The 16064-nt window shown below is 37.7% G+C and overlaps 6 protein-coding genes across 11 annotated transcripts; 2 read left to right on the forward strand and 4 right to left on the reverse strand.

Annotated features, from left to right (window-relative positions):
• Positions 1-6357: 6357 nt before the first annotated feature.
• On the forward strand, positions 6358-6988 carry LOC135945976 (mitochondrial import inner membrane translocase subunit Tim10 B). The gene is made up of 3 exons (XM_065493941.1): positions 6358-6486; positions 6544-6639; positions 6812-6988. Exons 1-3 carry the CDS (start codon positions 6463-6465, stop codon positions 6986-6988), a joined length of 297 nt encoding a protein of 98 aa, XP_065350013.1. The 5' UTR covers positions 6358-6462.
• On the forward strand, positions 6985-14611 carry Pstk (Phosphoseryl tRNA kinase). 3 transcript variants are annotated; one of them, XM_065493932.1, is made up of 5 exons: positions 6985-7185; positions 7313-7423; positions 7479-7643; positions 7700-8059; positions 14399-14611. In XM_065493932.1, the coding sequence occupies exons 1-4, from the start codon at positions 6985-6987 to the stop codon at positions 8045-8047; spliced, it is 825 nt and encodes a 274-aa protein (XP_065350004.1). In that variant the 3' UTR covers positions 8048-8059; positions 14399-14611. The 3 variants fall into 3 exon arrangements, with proteins under 3 accessions (XP_065350004.1, XP_065350003.1, XP_065350002.1); XM_065493931.1 differs by lacking the exon at positions 14399-14611 and adding an exon at positions 12398-12615; XM_065493930.1 differs by lacking the exon at positions 14399-14611 and having other exon boundaries at positions 7700-8126.
• On the reverse strand, positions 8227-9593 carry LOC135945972 (uncharacterized). 2 transcript variants are annotated; one of them, XM_065493935.1, is made up of 5 exons: positions 9285-9593; positions 9006-9171; positions 8895-8953; positions 8788-8828; positions 8227-8737 (listed from the first exon to the last, which is right to left on the reverse strand). In XM_065493935.1, the coding sequence occupies exons 1-5, from the start codon at positions 9444-9446 to the stop codon at positions 8437-8439; spliced, it is 729 nt and encodes a 242-aa protein (XP_065350007.1). In that variant the 5' UTR covers positions 9447-9593; the 3' UTR covers positions 8227-8436. The 2 variants fall into 2 exon arrangements, with proteins under 2 accessions (XP_065350007.1, XP_065350006.1); XM_065493934.1 differs by having other exon boundaries at positions 8788-8953.
• Positions 9743-10974, reverse strand: LOC135945975 (pulmonary surfactant-associated protein A-like). 2 transcript variants are annotated; one of them, XM_065493940.1, is made up of 8 exons: positions 10827-10974; positions 10735-10770; positions 10619-10684; positions 10458-10523; positions 10378-10405; positions 10251-10312; positions 10103-10198; positions 9743-10029 (listed from the first exon to the last, which is right to left on the reverse strand). In XM_065493940.1, exons 1-8 carry the CDS (start codon positions 10890-10892, stop codon positions 9898-9900), a joined length of 552 nt encoding a protein of 183 aa, XP_065350012.1. In that variant the 5' UTR covers positions 10893-10974; the 3' UTR covers positions 9743-9897. The 2 variants fall into 2 exon arrangements, with proteins under 2 accessions (XP_065350012.1, XP_065350011.1); XM_065493939.1 differs by having other exon boundaries at positions 10081-10198; positions 10827-10970.
• On the reverse strand, positions 11106-13065 carry LOC135945974 (uncharacterized). 2 transcript variants are annotated; one of them, XM_065493938.1, is made up of 5 exons: positions 12729-13065; positions 12388-12553; positions 12165-12330; positions 11947-12109; positions 11106-11897 (listed from the first exon to the last, which is right to left on the reverse strand). In XM_065493938.1, exons 1-5 carry the CDS (start codon positions 12888-12890, stop codon positions 11892-11894), a joined length of 663 nt encoding a protein of 220 aa, XP_065350010.1. In that variant the 5' UTR covers positions 12891-13065; the 3' UTR covers positions 11106-11891. The 2 variants fall into 2 exon arrangements, with proteins under 2 accessions (XP_065350010.1, XP_065350009.1); XM_065493937.1 differs by having other exon boundaries at positions 11106-12109; positions 12729-13059.
• LOC135945973 (uncharacterized) lies at positions 13395-15121 on the reverse strand. The gene is made up of 4 exons (XM_065493936.1): positions 14876-15121; positions 14389-14554; positions 14166-14331; positions 13395-14111 (listed from the first exon to the last, which is right to left on the reverse strand). The coding sequence occupies exons 1-4, from the start codon at positions 15035-15037 to the stop codon at positions 13811-13813; spliced, it is 795 nt and encodes a 264-aa protein (XP_065350008.1). The 5' UTR covers positions 15038-15121; the 3' UTR covers positions 13395-13810.
• Between the last annotated feature and the right edge of the window lie 943 nt (positions 15122-16064).

Here is a 16064-nt window from a genome sequence, read left to right on the forward strand (position 1 = left end):
ACACGACTCAAGCTCCCTGCCGTGGCCGACCCACGCACCGACTCTTTTTCCGACACATGTTTTTCCTCTGTAAAAAATAATGATTAAATTTGCTCAGTTTCCAGACACAGGAGTTTTAATATTTTAAAATTTTCTGACATTATAGGTCTTAATTAGCTATTAAAAAATTACATTTTAGCCATTTAAATGCCATAATTTTTGTCTGTTTTGCGACTTACAAATATTGACCACATTTAGTGCTGCTTTGTGACGATAAATCGGATGAAAAAACAATACGAACAAAAGCCAAAACCTTTTTTAAATACAAAACAATCACTTTCAAATTTAATCACAAATTTTAGCAACAATTTAAATATTAATTTGCCTAATATATACATGCTTATAGCTTTGACGCTATTTAACAATTTAACGTTTTTGTGGAAACCGGTGCTGGCTTGCGGACGGTTGGCCGACCGAAAAGCGACGGCCAAGGTAAAATAAAGCCACAAGCGTGCGCTCGACCCACGCGAAAAACGGGCGTAATTGAAAAACTTTTAGTCTAACTATAGCAGCGTAACATGCTGAGCGCAAATAACAGAATGCATTGCAGAATTACAATTGAAAAGGCGTTAAAATTTTCAACTGTTGGTGCGCTCAATATCAACTCCAGTTAGGCAGCAATATTGACTGAATATGTACTAGATGACGTCAGGAGAATGTTAAGAATTTATGGCAACGGACATGCACATTAGCAACCTTTTGAAATTGAAAAGTTTCGTCTAAACTATCTTGCACGAAATTCAGAATGTTAAATTATATGCAAGTATTTTAGATTCTAATTTGAAAAATAATTAAAACTAAAAAGGGGTTGTTTTTTTCCTGAGTTGAAGTATAGCCTTTAATAATAGAGTAAAAACCGGCGTATAGTAAGAGAGCAAAATAATTTTTCTCCAGAGACTTTACGTAAAATGTAAAGCAAAAAGGTTGAATATTCATTGAGAAAATCACTTTGGCGTTCAATTCCGTGCCTCCTACACGCTGTTCGGGAGCGGGTGAAAAAAGATGGGTAAACATTCGCGCGCTTTCAGGCCTCGTTTGCTGCTCTAATGCCGTGTAATTGCTGCACGCTCTCAACTCTTTTCCCATTTTGTCGGCGATAAATCCACGCTTTTACTGCAGCAAACACGTCTGCTGTGTTTTCTTCTCTGCCATTTAATTGGAACCGCAGCGTGATTGATACAATGAAAAAAAGCACGTTCCTTTTATGTTACTCTAAAATAGAATGATGCTACAAAATGCTACGATTGAGAAAGGTCAAACAAGGTGGCATTATTAATAGCACTGCATGCTTGGGCTTTATATGGTGATAGTGGCCATGGCCAGATAATTACAATCCACTCATCAAGCATCAATGAATGAACAATTATACAAATCTATAACAACTTAAAAAAATATATGCTATATTATGTTTTGAGTAAAAATGAGTGGCTTAAAAATGGTTATTTGAAAGGTTTAAAATAAAATATTTATGTTTATATATGGGTATTATTTTTTCTGTTCAAATAGCACTTTGTATGGGTTTGCGGCAGTATGTCATAAAATCATCACGATTGAATTGCCTTTATTGATGTACACGGATTTTTCCTTCAAGAATTAGCGTGATGAACCTGAATTTCCCGATAGCATGACACCCAGGATGGATTGTGAAACTGCATTTTTTAACTGTGTGGTTCTATCGCAGGGAGTTCAATTGGCGGGGCGTCACTTGTTTCTCATTCAAATTTTGTCCTGAAATAATTTTGCAGTCGTTTCCGACGAACAGCGATTTGAAATTTTTAACAGCTGTTATGTGTAGCGCAATGGGGAACTTTTTATATTGATGAGGAACAAGGGGCCGAAATAATGGCTGTCCTTGTCCAGTACAAATCAAGTGAAGTACTTGTTTTATTCAAAATTTCACTTTTAGCTCGAGTTTCCACTCTCACAGGTTTTTTAGGAGATAGCGCATGGCTGCAAATTTCAAGTAGTGTTGTGTCAAGCAAATCGGATGAAGGCGTTTTAGGCTGCATTTTATCTAGTGGTACTTCCTAGTGCTCTTACATTATATATATTTAATGTGCTCCTCTTACGCCCGCTTGCGCGTCTCGGAGTTTCTAGATGCTGTGCAAATACGCGCCGATAGAGCAGACGAGTGACGGGCGGCGTGTTGGGGCAAAAAGGGCCGGCAACTCTGGTAATGGGCGCTGCGCCATTAGGGACGCTTGCTCACTTCTCGCGCTGTGCTCTGCTGCCGGAGAACATCAAGTCTGGAGCACATGACAAACACGCGCGGGGTGCGTGAATCTCGGCAGCATTGCCTGATGTTTCGCGCTAAAAGGGGTTAAGGGAGTTATGAAAGAATCTACCAGGCTGTCGGGGTCATTGAACGCACTATGTAAAAAATGGGGTCAGCTGACTAGTTAGCATTGCGTTCTAGACACATTAATTTGTTTTGAATGTATTTCAATAAATTAACAATGCATTCACAGCGGGGTGGGAGCTCTTGATGTAAGTCTAATTTATAGCAAAAGATATTTGCATATGAAAGAAAGGCATTTATTTCAAGAAAAGTAAAAGAATAAATCTTGACAAATGGTTTGACTTCAGGTCACACGAACGAAGGCTGTAAAATTTCTGGTCTACTGAGAGGCCGGTAATTTTTATGAATCAATAATTCTGAATTCTTACCTTAAATATCGAACATATATCACAACCTAAACATGCAGTGAAAGATGTAAGTTTTGCATGCCACCAGCACGAAACACAGCTCGGCAGCACAGTTTCCATCACGATGCGGGCTAGCGGCATCTTTCGGAGACCGCGGCGCGCTGTCAAAAAGACCACAATGCGAAATTAAATTCCAACAGACAAAGCAAGTCTCGTTGTAGCTCATAGAGTAGTTGCACCGTTATTCATCAACATTTTTTTATAACATGATTAAGACAAAACCTGAAAGATTTTGCGTAATTCCCTCTAATATAGCGTATGTAATTACTGTTCATTTGAGAACGAATGGGTGATTAATGTATTGACGATTACAGGGCCCACGACTAAATCACAAATTGCGCAAATTGATGTGAACGTTTCCTGGGTGCGCAGATGGTCGTGATAATTGACGCACGCAGTTTAATTTGAGGACGGCGCCGCTTTGACGTAAATCACAAACCCACACACGTACACACATCATTTATGCAGCAGATATGTAAGCACAACATAGAAACTTGATAAACTCGCTATTTTTATTTTTGATGGCGTGGATAATTAGAGACAAAATTATGATGTGGACATGATTTTAAAGCGAATAACATGATAGTGCATATATGCTGGTTCACAGTCCAATTTTCGACTGGTGCACTAAGGGGATTACTTTGCCGTTCGTATTTGCTTGGTAAATATTAGATTTAATCCTTTAAATTTTTATAGCTGGGTCATCCGAAATAATCTCCTGTTAGTAACTTAACAATAAATTTTGTTTATTTAAAATAATGGCAAATTGCAAAAAAAAGTAAATGTTTAAAATATTTCATTAATTTTCCATTTTAGTTCTATCTTTCCTATTTTCCCCACTTTTCCAATCTATTGATTGCGTACATTTGTTTTTATGTGAAATCTGTGACAAATGATCAAGAAAGTTGAACCGAAGGACGATGCAGCACAAGTGCATTTAATGAAAGTTGCGAAAGAAGGGTGTGTGAAAGACGGTCAGATGTGTGCTCTCTCCACCTTAAAGGTGCCGCAGGGGAGATAGCACTTGCTAGCTCTAGGCAGGGGTCAGTGATAAGATCAGATGGCCCAAAGCAAAATGAGCGAGCGCACTTGAGACCTGTGCAGATTGTGTCGTTCCCTGCAAAATCGAAATTATAAAATTTCGGATTTGAGCTTAATTCTGGAAAATGTAAGTGTGCATTTTTAGATTAAGACTTCCTTCTTGGTCCCCAAGCCGGTGAAGCTTCGAACCCCCTTTTTTAGCCATCTTTTATCAGCGAATCTTATTTAGCGGATCTTAATATATTTTTTTTCAACTGTAGGAGTGTTTGACCCAGGTTACCCAACCACATACCTTTGGTTTAGAGTTTAAATTTGTCACCAGACGCAGATTTTGATTTTTTGTAGGTTTTTCGAAAACACAACTAAACATCTAACGATCCCCAGGTGGATCGTTGCGTCATGTAAAATAATAATATAATGCACTCAACTTAACGAATCATATTTATTTCACCAAGAAGAAATAAAATCAAATATTTATCGAAATGGATCGAGATGAAAACGAGGGCTTTCGCCTTTGAGAGAGCAGATCTTTTTCTTTTGCTTAATGTGAATCTTTTCTAGGATGATCTACTCATTCTACTCCTACTCTCGTTCCGAAAAATAAATCTGCTTTGCACAACGAGAGGAGTCAGGTCTGGGGGTTTGCGGTGACTAGAGATGTAGAAACGAGAAACTTTTAAGAGGATTTACACTGCCGGTGTGCTGCCATTAAGTTCGCTGCTTTGACAGTATGAGTTCCGTGCGCTTCTTGTATGCTGGACTGGGGCAGAAGGGTTTCAATGGCAATATTTGCGAAACGTTTTTAAAACATCTTGCGCTTGACTTCATGATTTGCGCTTTAAATTTTTATATATGAAAAGATCATTGATATATTAGATTAATAAATGCAATAAATTTTGGATTCATCACAAGCTCGCTATTCATTTAATGAAAGTTCCGTGGCATATTTTGGTCCACCGTTGTTCAGAATAAAACGAGGCATATTGCCTACATGGCGTTTGCCAGATTGAGTGCTTGCACTGTGCACTCCGCAATGCTTGAGCCATTAAGCAATAAAAAAGTATTGTAGCGTGTGTATGTGTGTGCGAGTAAATCGATCGGCGCGGACTGCATCCGCTGTTTCTCTCTCTGCGCTTTCCTCCCTCTCGATTGTTTATAGGACGAAAAGCGTTGTGCCGCTCTCAATGGTCCAGTGGTCGATGAATCGACTACAAAGGATTCGCGCACCATAGAGCACGGTATAACCCCACAGAGTCTGCGCACCACCCACCACCCTCGAAACTAATACAAGGTATCAACCTCAAAGTTTACACCACTGGCGTCCAGAGGGCAGATTTGATTATAAAGGATAGAAATAATGTTCCTGATTTCCAAGTGATTAATGGACATGTTTTCGCCTCCACCGCAATATTAAATAATATGTATATTCGTCCAGGTCCCGGTAAAATTGCGCAACTTTCAACAAATATCCAAATTTTCATTGTTGAATTGATTATCGCCTTTTTTCTTGCAACATAGATCGCGTTTGGTTGTTGAAAATTGCGCGATTTTACCCGGACCAGGACGTATTGTTCAATTATTGATGAATGTGCTACAACGTTGAGTTTCAGCTTTGTTGAGCTGGATGAATTAAAAGAAAATATCAGCGCCCCGGTTTGTTCGGCCGATAGGCTAGTTTGACCTTTAGTGTACAGCCATTTATCTCGGCCTGTTGTGGCCCCTCGTCAGATCTTACAGGTCCATATTCCGACTCTTGTATTCAGTACTTTCCTGTACTTTACCAGCCAAACCAAAATGTTGAAATGATCGACTACACTCGTTGGATTGCTGATACTTGTGAGAGCTCATTTTAAAAGAGTTACAAAATCTTGCGAACCCATTTAACAACAGGAGCAGTTTACTGTTAATTTACTCGTCTCTAAATAATTTAATGTTATAAAACCTAATAAATCAATAAAAAGAAAAGGTTTCATAAGGTTCCTAGAACGCGCGCTTCTTGTTTTACTACCGCATTCACTATGAAAGTTAAATTAAGATTTGATGAATAGATATAAAAATATCTCAATTTAACAAAAAGACCAAAAAGATTTTTTAAATTATGATATTATGGAAAATATAAAATAAAACCTACACAGTAGATGGTAGATGCTAATAAAAAGGCATGAGGTGCACGCGAGGCTTTCATAAAATTTCAGAAGAGATTTAAAGCGCAGCTTCCCCTGTGTGTAGCAAGATGTAAATTTTTTCCTTTTTCCATTTTCCTACGTCAAAATTGATAAAAACAGGATATTATTTTGTGACATTATAATTATACTTATATCTGTAGAAATATGTACGTAAAAATAAACAGCGCTTCACACGGAGGAGCTGAAAATTTTAATTTCTTCTGATTAAAGATTAAAAATAAACCTATCAACCTAGCGCTATACATTGAAAAATAAGTTTTACTTAACTAATGTAGCCGCGGTAGCCGTATTATTTAGCATTATTTTTATCCCATCCCGCTCGCAGTTCCCGCTCTCCCATAGCCACGTTCTAAAGGGGGCGTAACTTTGTCAGCTGCTGCAACCTCAGTCATCCGCAACAAAGGGGAAAAGTGGAAGCGAAAACACGAGGCTCACGCTACCAGAACTTAAATCAATTTAGGATTAAATTTGAGTATAAATACGTCCTCAAATGGATCCTTTGGCCTTGAAAAATGTAATTTGTCTACATATATTCCAATAATAGCAATATTTTTAACCATTTCTGTCACAGTTCAAAGATTTCTTGCAACTCTACAACTTAGTTTCCGAGACGTGCTTCAACAACTGTGTCACTTCTATGCACTCCAGAGACTTGCAGACAGAAGAGGTATGTAATTCTTTGATTATATTTGTTATACATTTCATTGCTTCTTTTAGCTTAATTATGCATGCCTACATTATTTATTATTATTACATATACATAATACATACATACATATCTATGCATAATTCCAACTTAGATAAATATCTGCAATTCAAATTATTGAACCTTGTTCCAGATTTCGTGCGTTGAGCGATGCTGTGGAAAATTTGTAAAAACTAATCACGCAGTCATGGCAACATTTGTGGAAGTGCAGCCGATCATCGTTAACCGACGAATCGAAGAAATGAATGCCGCTAACGCCCTAATCCAGCAGCAACAAGCGCAACAACCTGCCGAGCCACAACAACAATGAGCCGCCCTTCGGCCGTGGTCCTGTTGGTGGGACTACCTGGCAGTGGCAAAACCAGCCTCTGCCAACAACTTGTTCATCACCAACCAATATGCAGACACATTTGCTATGATGAGCTGCTGGCACCTGATAACAATGAGAAGTGGAGGCTTGCGAGAGATGGTGTACTTCAACAAGTGGAGGATATTCTACGACATCATGTAAGCAAAAAATGTTGCATTCTTCAATTTTCACTTGTCTTGTAATAAAACCCTCACCTATTCTACTATCTCAAGTATTGAACAGCATCAGTGAATGAATATTTTTTCGTAATTTTTCCTGAATTAGGAAAACAGTTCTGAGAGGTTGGTTCTTCTTGTTGATGACAACTTCTATTACTTAAGTATGCGTCGAATGTACTACAAGATGGCCAAGAGACATTGTATTCCGACATGCATTGTAAGAAAAAAATGCAATTATGGATTGAGTTAAAAATGTGCCCTCTGGTTTTTAGATTTATTTGCAATGCAACAAAGATTTGGCTATTCAGCGCGTACACCAAAGAAAATCAGAAGGCGGATTATTTGTCGAGGAGAATGTTATAATACAGATGGCAGAAAAATTGGAGCCTCCAGCTAATCATTCATGGGAAAGTTTTCATCTTCTTCTCAATGCAGAGGTTAAAAATCTTTCAAATATTCCAATTTTTATAATTATTTATAATTCAATTGACAGATTGAGTTCAACCCAACAACAATCTGGGTAGCTCTCGAGGACTTGATTGACTCTGCCTCAAAGTCAAACCTTTTTAGCAGATCCAGTCCTGAAACACCAAACACCGAATTGAGCACACCCTCTTACTCAGAAACTTGCGACCTGGCCTTGAGAAACATTATTTCTTCAGAAATGCAGAGTGCCCGATCTCGAGGGTTATCAACGCCTGAAATGTCCCAACTGGCCCAACAGCTCAACTCTCAGCGGAAACTTCTGCTCAGACAAATTGGTGATGCATCAGTGACTGAAGTAGTGGACCAGTTTAGACTGTGCTTGGACAAAAATAGTAGTACTGTGCATGCAGAGTGATAAATCTTAGAGGTAATTATAACCTTTTCAATAGTTGAAACTCGCAGAAATACATTTTGGGTTATATGTTACTGAAAAATGATTTTACCTAATTTATCTACCAATTAAATTCCTTCAAACAAACAAAAAATAACTTTGGTTAGTGATTGATAATTTAACTAGCTAAGGAATACTCAATATTTTTAGATTTAAATTTTAGTTTACTATTATCAAAATTTAAAGATGGGTGTTACAATTTTCTGTTTGTCATACTCTCAAACATATGATAAGAGTGTTAGATCATAGTGCCATTTTTCTCACTTATAAAAAGAAAAGAACATCTCTTGCATCATCTGGTGTGCGCTAAATTGGATGACACTGTTGAAATTTGTCAAAACTTTAAGTAGAATCTATGTGATTCTCATTGCCATCAGCTGAATTCGTATTTGGTCTGGTGCCATGTCTGGAAATCTTGGTTGGCCATCCTCCTTTTTAATCTCGGCATAGATCAACTCTCCTAGCAGTTCGAATCCACCTTTGATCGCCACTTTTTGCGATTGGATTGACGTAAAAACAGTCTTGGTCAAGGGAATACCCAGTTCTTTGCACAAATTGCTCCGTGCTTCGAGCATCATCCCACCAATGCCTTTTCCTCTCCACTCGAGTGCCACTGACATTCCTGCTCCATCGAGGTACAAATCGACTCCGTACCTAAAATTTCGAGCTCTTCATTTTATATAAGATTGTTAGGGATAATTTACCTCTCAAACACGTCAAAAAGAGCACCGGTTTCAAAAAACGTCTGAAAACTCAATTTTGTTTTTTCACTCTTGAAAATTCGATTAAAATCCGGCACTTCTGCACTCACTTTTGCCGTCACAAACAACAGATTCAGGCCAACAATATTAGGAGGGTTTTCTGCTGAAACTAAAGTTTTTGTTAGGTGTCGGAAATTTAGCGAAGCTCAGTTGTAACTCACCTTCTTCTAATCCAGCGCCAGGGGTATTCTTTTGTAAAACTATAATTGACACTCTTTCTGGGAGCACCAGTTTTTCATAGACAAATTTGTGCTCATCCACCGTTACCGAATCCTCGTAGGACTTAAGGGCTTTGCTCATAGGCTCTTCAGTCATGTAGTTCTTAACCTACACAGGGAAGATTTGAAAATTAAACTAAAAATTCAACCTCTAAAATAACATTAAAAACACTCGGTCAGATTTTTTATCTATACACTCTTCACATAATATTTAAATTATACCATGTAGTCGACGACAAAGGGATCCAAGTCAGGGGTCACATCGCGGATTACCAGTCCATCCCTCTCTAGCCAAATCCTTGGCTGTGACAGTCGCTCTGGTCGGTGCCACTGTTGTGAATTTGTCTCGAGAATTGGATCCAAGTAGCTCAAGTCTGTCGCCATGTTTGCTCGACTTTAGGTCAATCGGGTCAATCCAATTCGAATATAAATAATGAAGGTGCCTCATTTCTGCTTGCTGAAAATACTGCTTAGAGAGCACTCTATGCATGGGACTTTGAAATAGAGGATAGAGGAACGAGCTGCGCGCGACGATTCTAACACATTTCTCTGTTTTTCATGTTCTTTTAATATGCATAATCAATTTAAAACACGTTTTGATTGTTTTATATCTGGCTTTTTGCGGCATTCGAGCAATACTAATGCATGCGCGTATGGTCATGGAATAACGCGCATCATCATTACATTTCACATTTCTGATCTCGTTTATTAGAAAACCTCTGCTGAAATTTCGTTCACAAGCAATCGAGCCGTGCTTCGCACACAAAATAAGCGTAGTTGATGCATGTTGCATCGGCTAATTTTCCATCGGTCATGTAGACACATGTCTCTTTTCCTACCCCATATGCGTCAGGGTCATTGTCCTCGAGCCACATTGAGCTGTTCCTGTCCAGTATACTTCCGTCAGCCCAGTAAAAGTTGCCTGGATTTTGTCCAATGTCTGTTGCAGAAACAAACACCCAGGGCTCTGTCATATTTTAAATGAATTGAAAGAAATTTTCAGTTATATTATTATTACTTGAAGAAGCTATCGGATTTGCCTTGTATATTGTCTTCAGTTCATCCTCATTGTGGGTCGACGCCAAAACGCCTCCGCTGTTTTCGCAGAATTCTTTGGCGTCATACCAAGTATATTTCTAAATATTTAAACAGTTCAAAAGTTATTGGTCTTAATAATTTGATACTTGCATAAAAGTCGCTGTAGTAATATTTTTTTCCTGACTCTAATCTAATCCATTTTAGAGTGTTACCTGCGTTATATAATTAGACAGATAATTATTTGTTACCATTTTAAAACGTAATAGCGCATACCTACCTTTTAAACACTCTAAATTTCTGTTCATCTATAAAAACATAAATTTAATATATATTAAATAATAAATTTGCGTACGAAACCTTTGATAATTGGTCATTTACGGTTCTCAATGAACTTTTTATGCTGTCAACATCATTGATGATTTCCTGAAAGTGATTCTTAAATTCATATCAATTTCAAAACATAGGTTTGGAGGATTGAATAATGTTAAACAACAAAAAGTTTTATAAATTTTCAATACCTCTTTTGTATGTTCTGTGGGAACTAAATTTGAACCTCTCAATTTTCTGCTTATTCCTTGCAAGAGCTTTTCAAAACATTTTTAATACAAAATATTCCAATTCTGTGATAAATTACCATCATTCCCATTGTGCACACATCATCTTCCTCCTGCTGAAAGTTGAAAAGATCCAAAAGATGAGTAGTTATTAAAATTAAATTTTACATACTTCTTGTTGGCATAATGTCAGCCACGGGATTGTGGCAAGGACCAGGATATGGATAGCCCACCGCATGGTTACAGACTGGTTTGCGTTTGCATGGTTAATACTCAAGCATGAGAGTCACTCATATTCATCCGTTTATTCCCACAGAATTACACAGCAGTTTATCCCCACTCTTTACCTCTGTAACTTTATTATACACTGATAGCCGGCCCTGAAAGTCTGTTACCAAGAGCAGTAAAAATAATTTATTTTATATCAATATTTCTTTTTATTCTTGTTTATTCTCGCTAGGGTCAATACTATAAATACATTCAATATGAAAATTTAAAAGAAAGAGTGTGCGAACAGTATACTGGCGGAAAAAATGCAAAAATGATCCATTACAAAGTAAGATCACGCCGCACTGACTGAGCCGCAAAAATGTTAATGAAACTAAATTAAAAAATACAACGAAAGCTATATTATGATACAAAATGAAGAATTTCTTCAATTTTACAGTTGATATACTTCACGGTCTGTAGTCTCGACTTTTTGTGTATATTAATGAATGAAATATCAGTTTGCCAATAATAAATGAACCACATAAATATCCCGAAATTCTGTTTTACATATTTGGTGTTTATTAAAGATTTTATTCATTCAAAAATATCCAAAAATTTAGTGCAGGCCATTATTACCTTTTTTTGCACATTTATTGTATTAAAAATTTTGATCTAAAAATATTGAATTATTTATATTTAGGAAAGCATTGGGGAATTAGGAAACTCTATTGCTTTTATTATTTTTATTTACTTATTAGCTTTATTCAAGTAATTTGTGGTGTCTATGAATAGTTTCAAGACAAGTCTATTTTTATATTTTTCTTTTAAGTATTCACCAATCCAATACCCATCATTACAGCATAAAAAATCGAGTGGCAATTAAAATAACAATTAATTGATACATGAATTAACGGATCATTGTACCACGTCAGTGAACCATTTCGTCATTAAACCCTTCGAGCCATCAGCTGAATTTTCTTCTGATCAGGGTGCATGTCGGGAAAAAGGAGAGAGTTGTCTTCTCCCCTTAAATCTGCGTAGAATCTTTCAGCCAACAATTCGAAACCACCCTTGACCGCTACCTTTTGCGACTGAATAGCTGTAAACACTGTCTTTTGCAGCGGAATGCCCAATTCCTTGCACAGGTTGTTTCTAGCGGTAATCAAAAACTGTCCAATGCTTTTGCCTCGCCACTCGGGCGCGACGCTCATTCCAACTCCGCCGATGCAAGTGTTCACCTGGTATCTAATTTTTTAGTTGCAAATTAATGGATTTCAACAAACGAATAATGCACTACCACCTTTCAAATACGTTAACCATCGCTCCCGTTTCGAATAAGGTGCCAAGGCACAGTTTCGCCTTCTTACTCTTGAGCACCGAATTAAGGTCTGGCATGGGGGGATCGTCCTTCAAATTAACGAATAGCTGGTTTACTCCTATTATACTGGGTGGATTATCTTCGCTCACTGTTCAACATGGCAAATATAAAATCATAATTCAGGTCTGAAACAAGTTTTTCTTACCTTCTTCAAGATTGGCCCCGGGAGTACCTTCTGGAATAGCAACGATGGAAACCCTTTGCGGAAGTATCAGCTGATACCACAGTATCCGCATTTCTGCTAGGGCGAGTGGATCTTCTACGATTTTAAGCGATTGACCCATCGGCTCATCTCGAAGGAAATACTTTTCCTGTAATTTGGAAAGTTTTTTTTACAATTTTGTGCCAAATACGTAAAACTATTTGTTTGTGATTTCGTCTTATTTTATTTCAAAATAATGCGTAATTACTAAGTGATTTATTTTTTCTGTTTAAAATATTGCACGAAAAAGTTAGTCGAAATGTGAAAATAGAAATCGGCCTTACCATGTGGTGAAGTACAAAAGGGAAAAAATCGGGTGTAACGTCTCTAACGATGAAGCCATCCTGCTTATGCCAAATTTTCGGTTGCAGTAAGTGCTGAGATCTCTTCCAAGTGGTTATCTCAAGGGCTAAAAGAGGCTCAAGGTGACTCAAATCCAATGCCATTTTGTATTTCACTATGCACGATGAAACACTTATTTAGGAACGGCGTAGTGCGAAGAAAATTACTTAAGTCCCAAACACCGAGAAAATCAGGTTAACTCATCTTGATTTCGCGTAGTTTTTGGACGCTTATGCAGTGTGCTTGGTTATATTTGAACTCTGCAGTGTTAGATAGTAGTGTTTGTTCTATACTTATGTGACGTATGCTCTGACCAGGGCTGGGTATCTCCCTTGGAGTTTCCGAAACTTGCGGTGCATTGTTTTTTTTTGCGGTATTTACTAGTTTTGTGTGGTTTATTGTACCGCTCATTTTTATATTATTGAAAAAATGCCCTATGTGGAGAGGGAATGGGTTTTTGATTTTTGTTGACTCATGGTCTTTTTGAGTTTTTAAACATTTTAAATGTTATTTTTCATGAGCACCAAAAACGCAAAAAACCGGATCCGCAAAAAAACGCTTAATAGCCATGCCCATTCCTGGTGATTATTGCTTTGATTATATCTATATTTATTTTATTCGTGTTTATTCTTGCTAAAAGGTCAATACAATAAATTCATTCACTGAAAATTCAAAGGTAAGAAAGGGCGAACAGTATACTGGCGTAAAAATGCTAAAACGATCCATTACAGAGTAATATCACGCCGCACTAAGCCGCAAAAATGTTAATGAAATTCAATTAAAAATATAAAATGAAAGGTATATATTTGACACAAAATGAAGAATTTTTATCGATTTTCTAGTTGATATACTTCACGGTCTGTAGACTCGATTTTATGTGTAGATTAATTAATGAAACATCCGTTTGCCAATAATAAATGAATCACAAAAATATCCCAATATTCTAATACAAAATCTAGTTGCAATTAAAATAACGATTAACAAATGTTTGGTACATGAATGAACGGATTATTGTGTCATTTCGTCACTGCACTCTTCGCGCCATCAGCTGAATTTTCTTCTGATCGGGGTGCATGTCGGGAAAAAGGAGAGAGTTGTCTTCTCCCCTCAAATCTGCGTAGAATCTTTCAGCCAGAAATTCGAAACCACCCTTTACCGCCACTTTTTGCGACTGAATAGCTGAAAACACTGTCTTTTGCAGCGGAATTCCCAATTCCTTGCACAGGTTGTTTCTAGCGGTGATCAAAAACTGTCCAATCCCTTTGCCTCGCCACTCGGGCGCGACGCTCATTCCACCTCCGTCGATGTAAGTGTCCACTTGGTATCTAATTTTTTGGTTGCAAATTAATGTACTTCATCAACGAACAATGCACTACCACCTTTCAAATACGTTAACCATCGCTCCAGTTTGGAAAAAGGTGCCAAGGCTCAGTTTCACCTTCTCACTCTTGAGCACCGAATTAAAGTCTGGCAAGGGGGGATCGTCCTTCAAATTAACGAATAGCTGGTTTACTCCTATTATCTTGGGTGGATTATCTTCGCTCACTGTTCATCATGGCAAATATAAAATCATAATTCAAGCCTGAGACAAGTTTTTCTTGCCTTCTTCAAGATTTGCCCCGGGAGTGCCTTCTGGAATAGCAACGATGGAAACCCTTTGCGGAAGTATCAGCTGATACCACAGTATCCGCATTTCTGCTAGGGCGAGTGGATCTTCTACGATTTTAAGCGATTGGCCCATCGGCTCATCTCGAAGGAAATACTTTTCCTGTAATTAAGAAAGTTTTTTACTGTATTATGCCAAATACATTAAACTATTTGTTTAGGATCTCGTCTTTTTATTTCAGAATGCATATTTCCATATTAATCAATTTATTAAACATTAGTTTGTGTACAACAGATTCTATTATATAGCAATATTAGGTCAGTCCATTGGCTGGTAAGTTTGCAACCTGGGTCAGACTCATCTGATTTTTGTGATTAGAGACTTCTATCACTTTCTGAGAATGCGCATAATTACTTTTATAAGTAATTTTTTTCTGTTGCATGAAAAAGTTAGTCAAAATGTGAAAATAGAAATCTGCTTTACCATGTGGTCAACTACAAAAGGGAAAAAATCGGGTGTGACGTCTCTAACGATGAAGCCATCCTGCTTATGCCATATTTTCGGTTGCAGTAAGTGCTGAGGTCTCTTCCAAGTGGTCATCTCAAGGCCTAAAAAAGGCTCAAGGTGACTCAAATCCAATGCCATTTTATTTTTCACTGTGCGCGATCAAACACTTCTTTAGGAACGGTAGAGCGAAGAAAATTACTAAAGCCCCAAACACTGCATATCTTATCGCATGCCGAGAAAATCGGGTTGACACTTGATTTCGCCTGGCTTTTGGACGCTTATGCAGAATGCTTGGTTATATATTTTAGTTTGTGTTAGATAGTGTTGTTCTACTTATGTGACGTATGCACTGACGCGTTCATTGAAAAATGTCATCAAATCAAATCAGTGAAGGATTTTGACTGATCTCACTTAAGGACAAAAGATGATCAGTTAAAAACTGCGTACGATATTTAAGTCTTGAAAATATCAATTTTCATTCTAGCCAAGGTGCTTGCTAGCACATCTTTGGCATCAACTGTATCTTCTTTTCGCTGGCGGGCTGCAAGTTGAGAAGTGGTGCAGGCTGCAGGCTCCATTTATCCTTCAGATCAGATATCCATAATTGAATTCGCCCAAAAACACTCAAACCCAAACTTCAGCGCTGACGTAAAGACCGGCTTATAGTTGCCGGGATGCCCAGTTCGCGGCACATTACATGGCTCTCCGCTCTTTCCCAATAATAGCATTTTTACGTTTGCTCCTAGAAAACCAGGAGCGATTTATGGGCCGCCCGCGCCATCCAAAACGTGTTCCATCTCATACCTAAATGAAAAAATATATTTCAACCTTAAAAATGTCTCAAATATTTCGAAAACTTTTTAGTGCGGAAATCGCACTGCCGAAAATTTTTAGGTTTCCACGTAGGAAACATGAATCAAAAGCGCAAAAATACTTGATAGTATGTTTAATGCGCATTAGAGCATTTAAGCTGCTGCGCCTATAACATTAATTTTCCTGATTGTGAGAGACACCCAGTAATATTACGAATGTTACGAACGGCTATCTTATCTCTGTGAAACTAAACCTTCAATTCAATGCATTTTAGTAAAGTGAGGACAAACTGCTTTTATTGAAAGATTGCTTGATTTCATTTTTGCCTGTGCCTTATCTTGCACTTAAATTT

The sequence above is a fragment of the Cloeon dipterum genome, chromosome X (assembly GCF_949628265.1).
Source record: "Cloeon dipterum chromosome X, ieCloDipt1.1, whole genome shotgun sequence".
In the NCBI taxonomy this organism is placed as follows: domain Eukaryota; kingdom Metazoa; phylum Arthropoda; class Insecta; order Ephemeroptera; family Baetidae; genus Cloeon; species Cloeon dipterum.

Bases quoted from the DNA above. Each gene is read 5' to 3' on its own strand.
- LOC135945976 (XM_065493941.1), top strand. From the start codon at position 6,463: ATGGATCCTTTGGCCTTGAAAAAT. The intron at 6,487-6,543 runs GTAATTTGTCTA...TTTCTGTCACAG, and splicing joins ATCCTTTGGCCTTGAAAAAT to TTCAAAGATTTCTTGCAACT. The intron at 6,640-6,811 runs GTATGTAATTCT...ACCTTGTTCCAG, and splicing joins GAGACTTGCAGACAGAAGAG to ATTTCGTGCGTTGAGCGATG.
- Pstk (XM_065493932.1), top strand. From the start codon at position 6,985: ATGAGCCGCCCTTCGGCCGTGGTCCTGTTGGTGGGACTACCTGGCAGT. The intron at 7,186-7,312 runs GTAAGCAAAAAA...TTCCTGAATTAG, and splicing joins AGGATATTCTACGACATCAT to GAAAACAGTTCTGAGAGGTT. The intron at 7,424-7,478 runs GTAAGAAAAAAA...TCTGGTTTTTAG, and splicing joins ATTGTATTCCGACATGCATT to ATTTATTTGCAATGCAACAA.
- LOC135945972 (XM_065493934.1), bottom strand. From the start codon at position 9,446: ATGGCGACAGACTTGAGCTACTTGGATCCAATTCTCGAGACAAATTCA. The intron at 9,172-9,284 runs GTATAATTTAAA...TTCCCTGTGTAG, and splicing joins CCTTTGTCGTCGACTACATG to GTTAAGAACTACATGACTGA. The intron at 8,738-8,787 runs GTAAATTATCCC...TCGAAATTTTAG, and splicing joins CTTTTTGACGTGTTTGAGAG to GTACGGAGTCGATTTGTACC.
- LOC135945975 (XM_065493939.1), bottom strand. From the start codon at position 10,892: ATGCGGTGGGCTATCCATATCCTGGTCCTTGCCACAATCCCGTGGCTG. The intron at 10,313-10,377 runs GTAGGTATGCGC...TATATAACGCAG, and splicing joins AAATTTAGAGTGTTTAAAAG to GTAACACTCTAAAATGGATT. The intron at 10,199-10,250 runs GCAAGTATCAAA...TTAAATATTTAG, and splicing joins ATTACTACAGCGACTTTTAT to AAATATACTTGGTATGACGC.
- LOC135945974 (XM_065493937.1), bottom strand. From the start codon at position 12,890: ATGGCATTGGATTTGAGTCACCTTGAGCCTCTTTTAGCCCTTGAGATA. The intron at 12,331-12,387 runs GTAAGAAAAACT...CATGTTGAACAG, and splicing joins CGGGGCCAATCTTGAAGAAG to TGAGCGAAGATAATCCACCC. The intron at 12,110-12,164 runs GTGGTAGTGCAT...CTAAAAAATTAG, and splicing joins ATGGTTAACGTATTTGAAAG to ATACCAGGTGAACACTTGCA.
- LOC135945973 (XM_065493936.1), bottom strand. From the start codon at position 15,037: ATGGCATTGGATTTGAGTCACCTTGAGCCTTTTTTAGGCCTTGAGATG. The intron at 14,555-14,875 runs GTAAAGCAGATT...TCTTAATTACAG, and splicing joins CTTTTGTAGTTGACCACATG to GAAAAGTATTTCCTTCGAGA. The intron at 14,112-14,165 runs GTGGTAGTGCAT...CCAAAAAATTAG, and splicing joins ATGGTTAACGTATTTGAAAG to ATACCAAGTGGACACTTACA.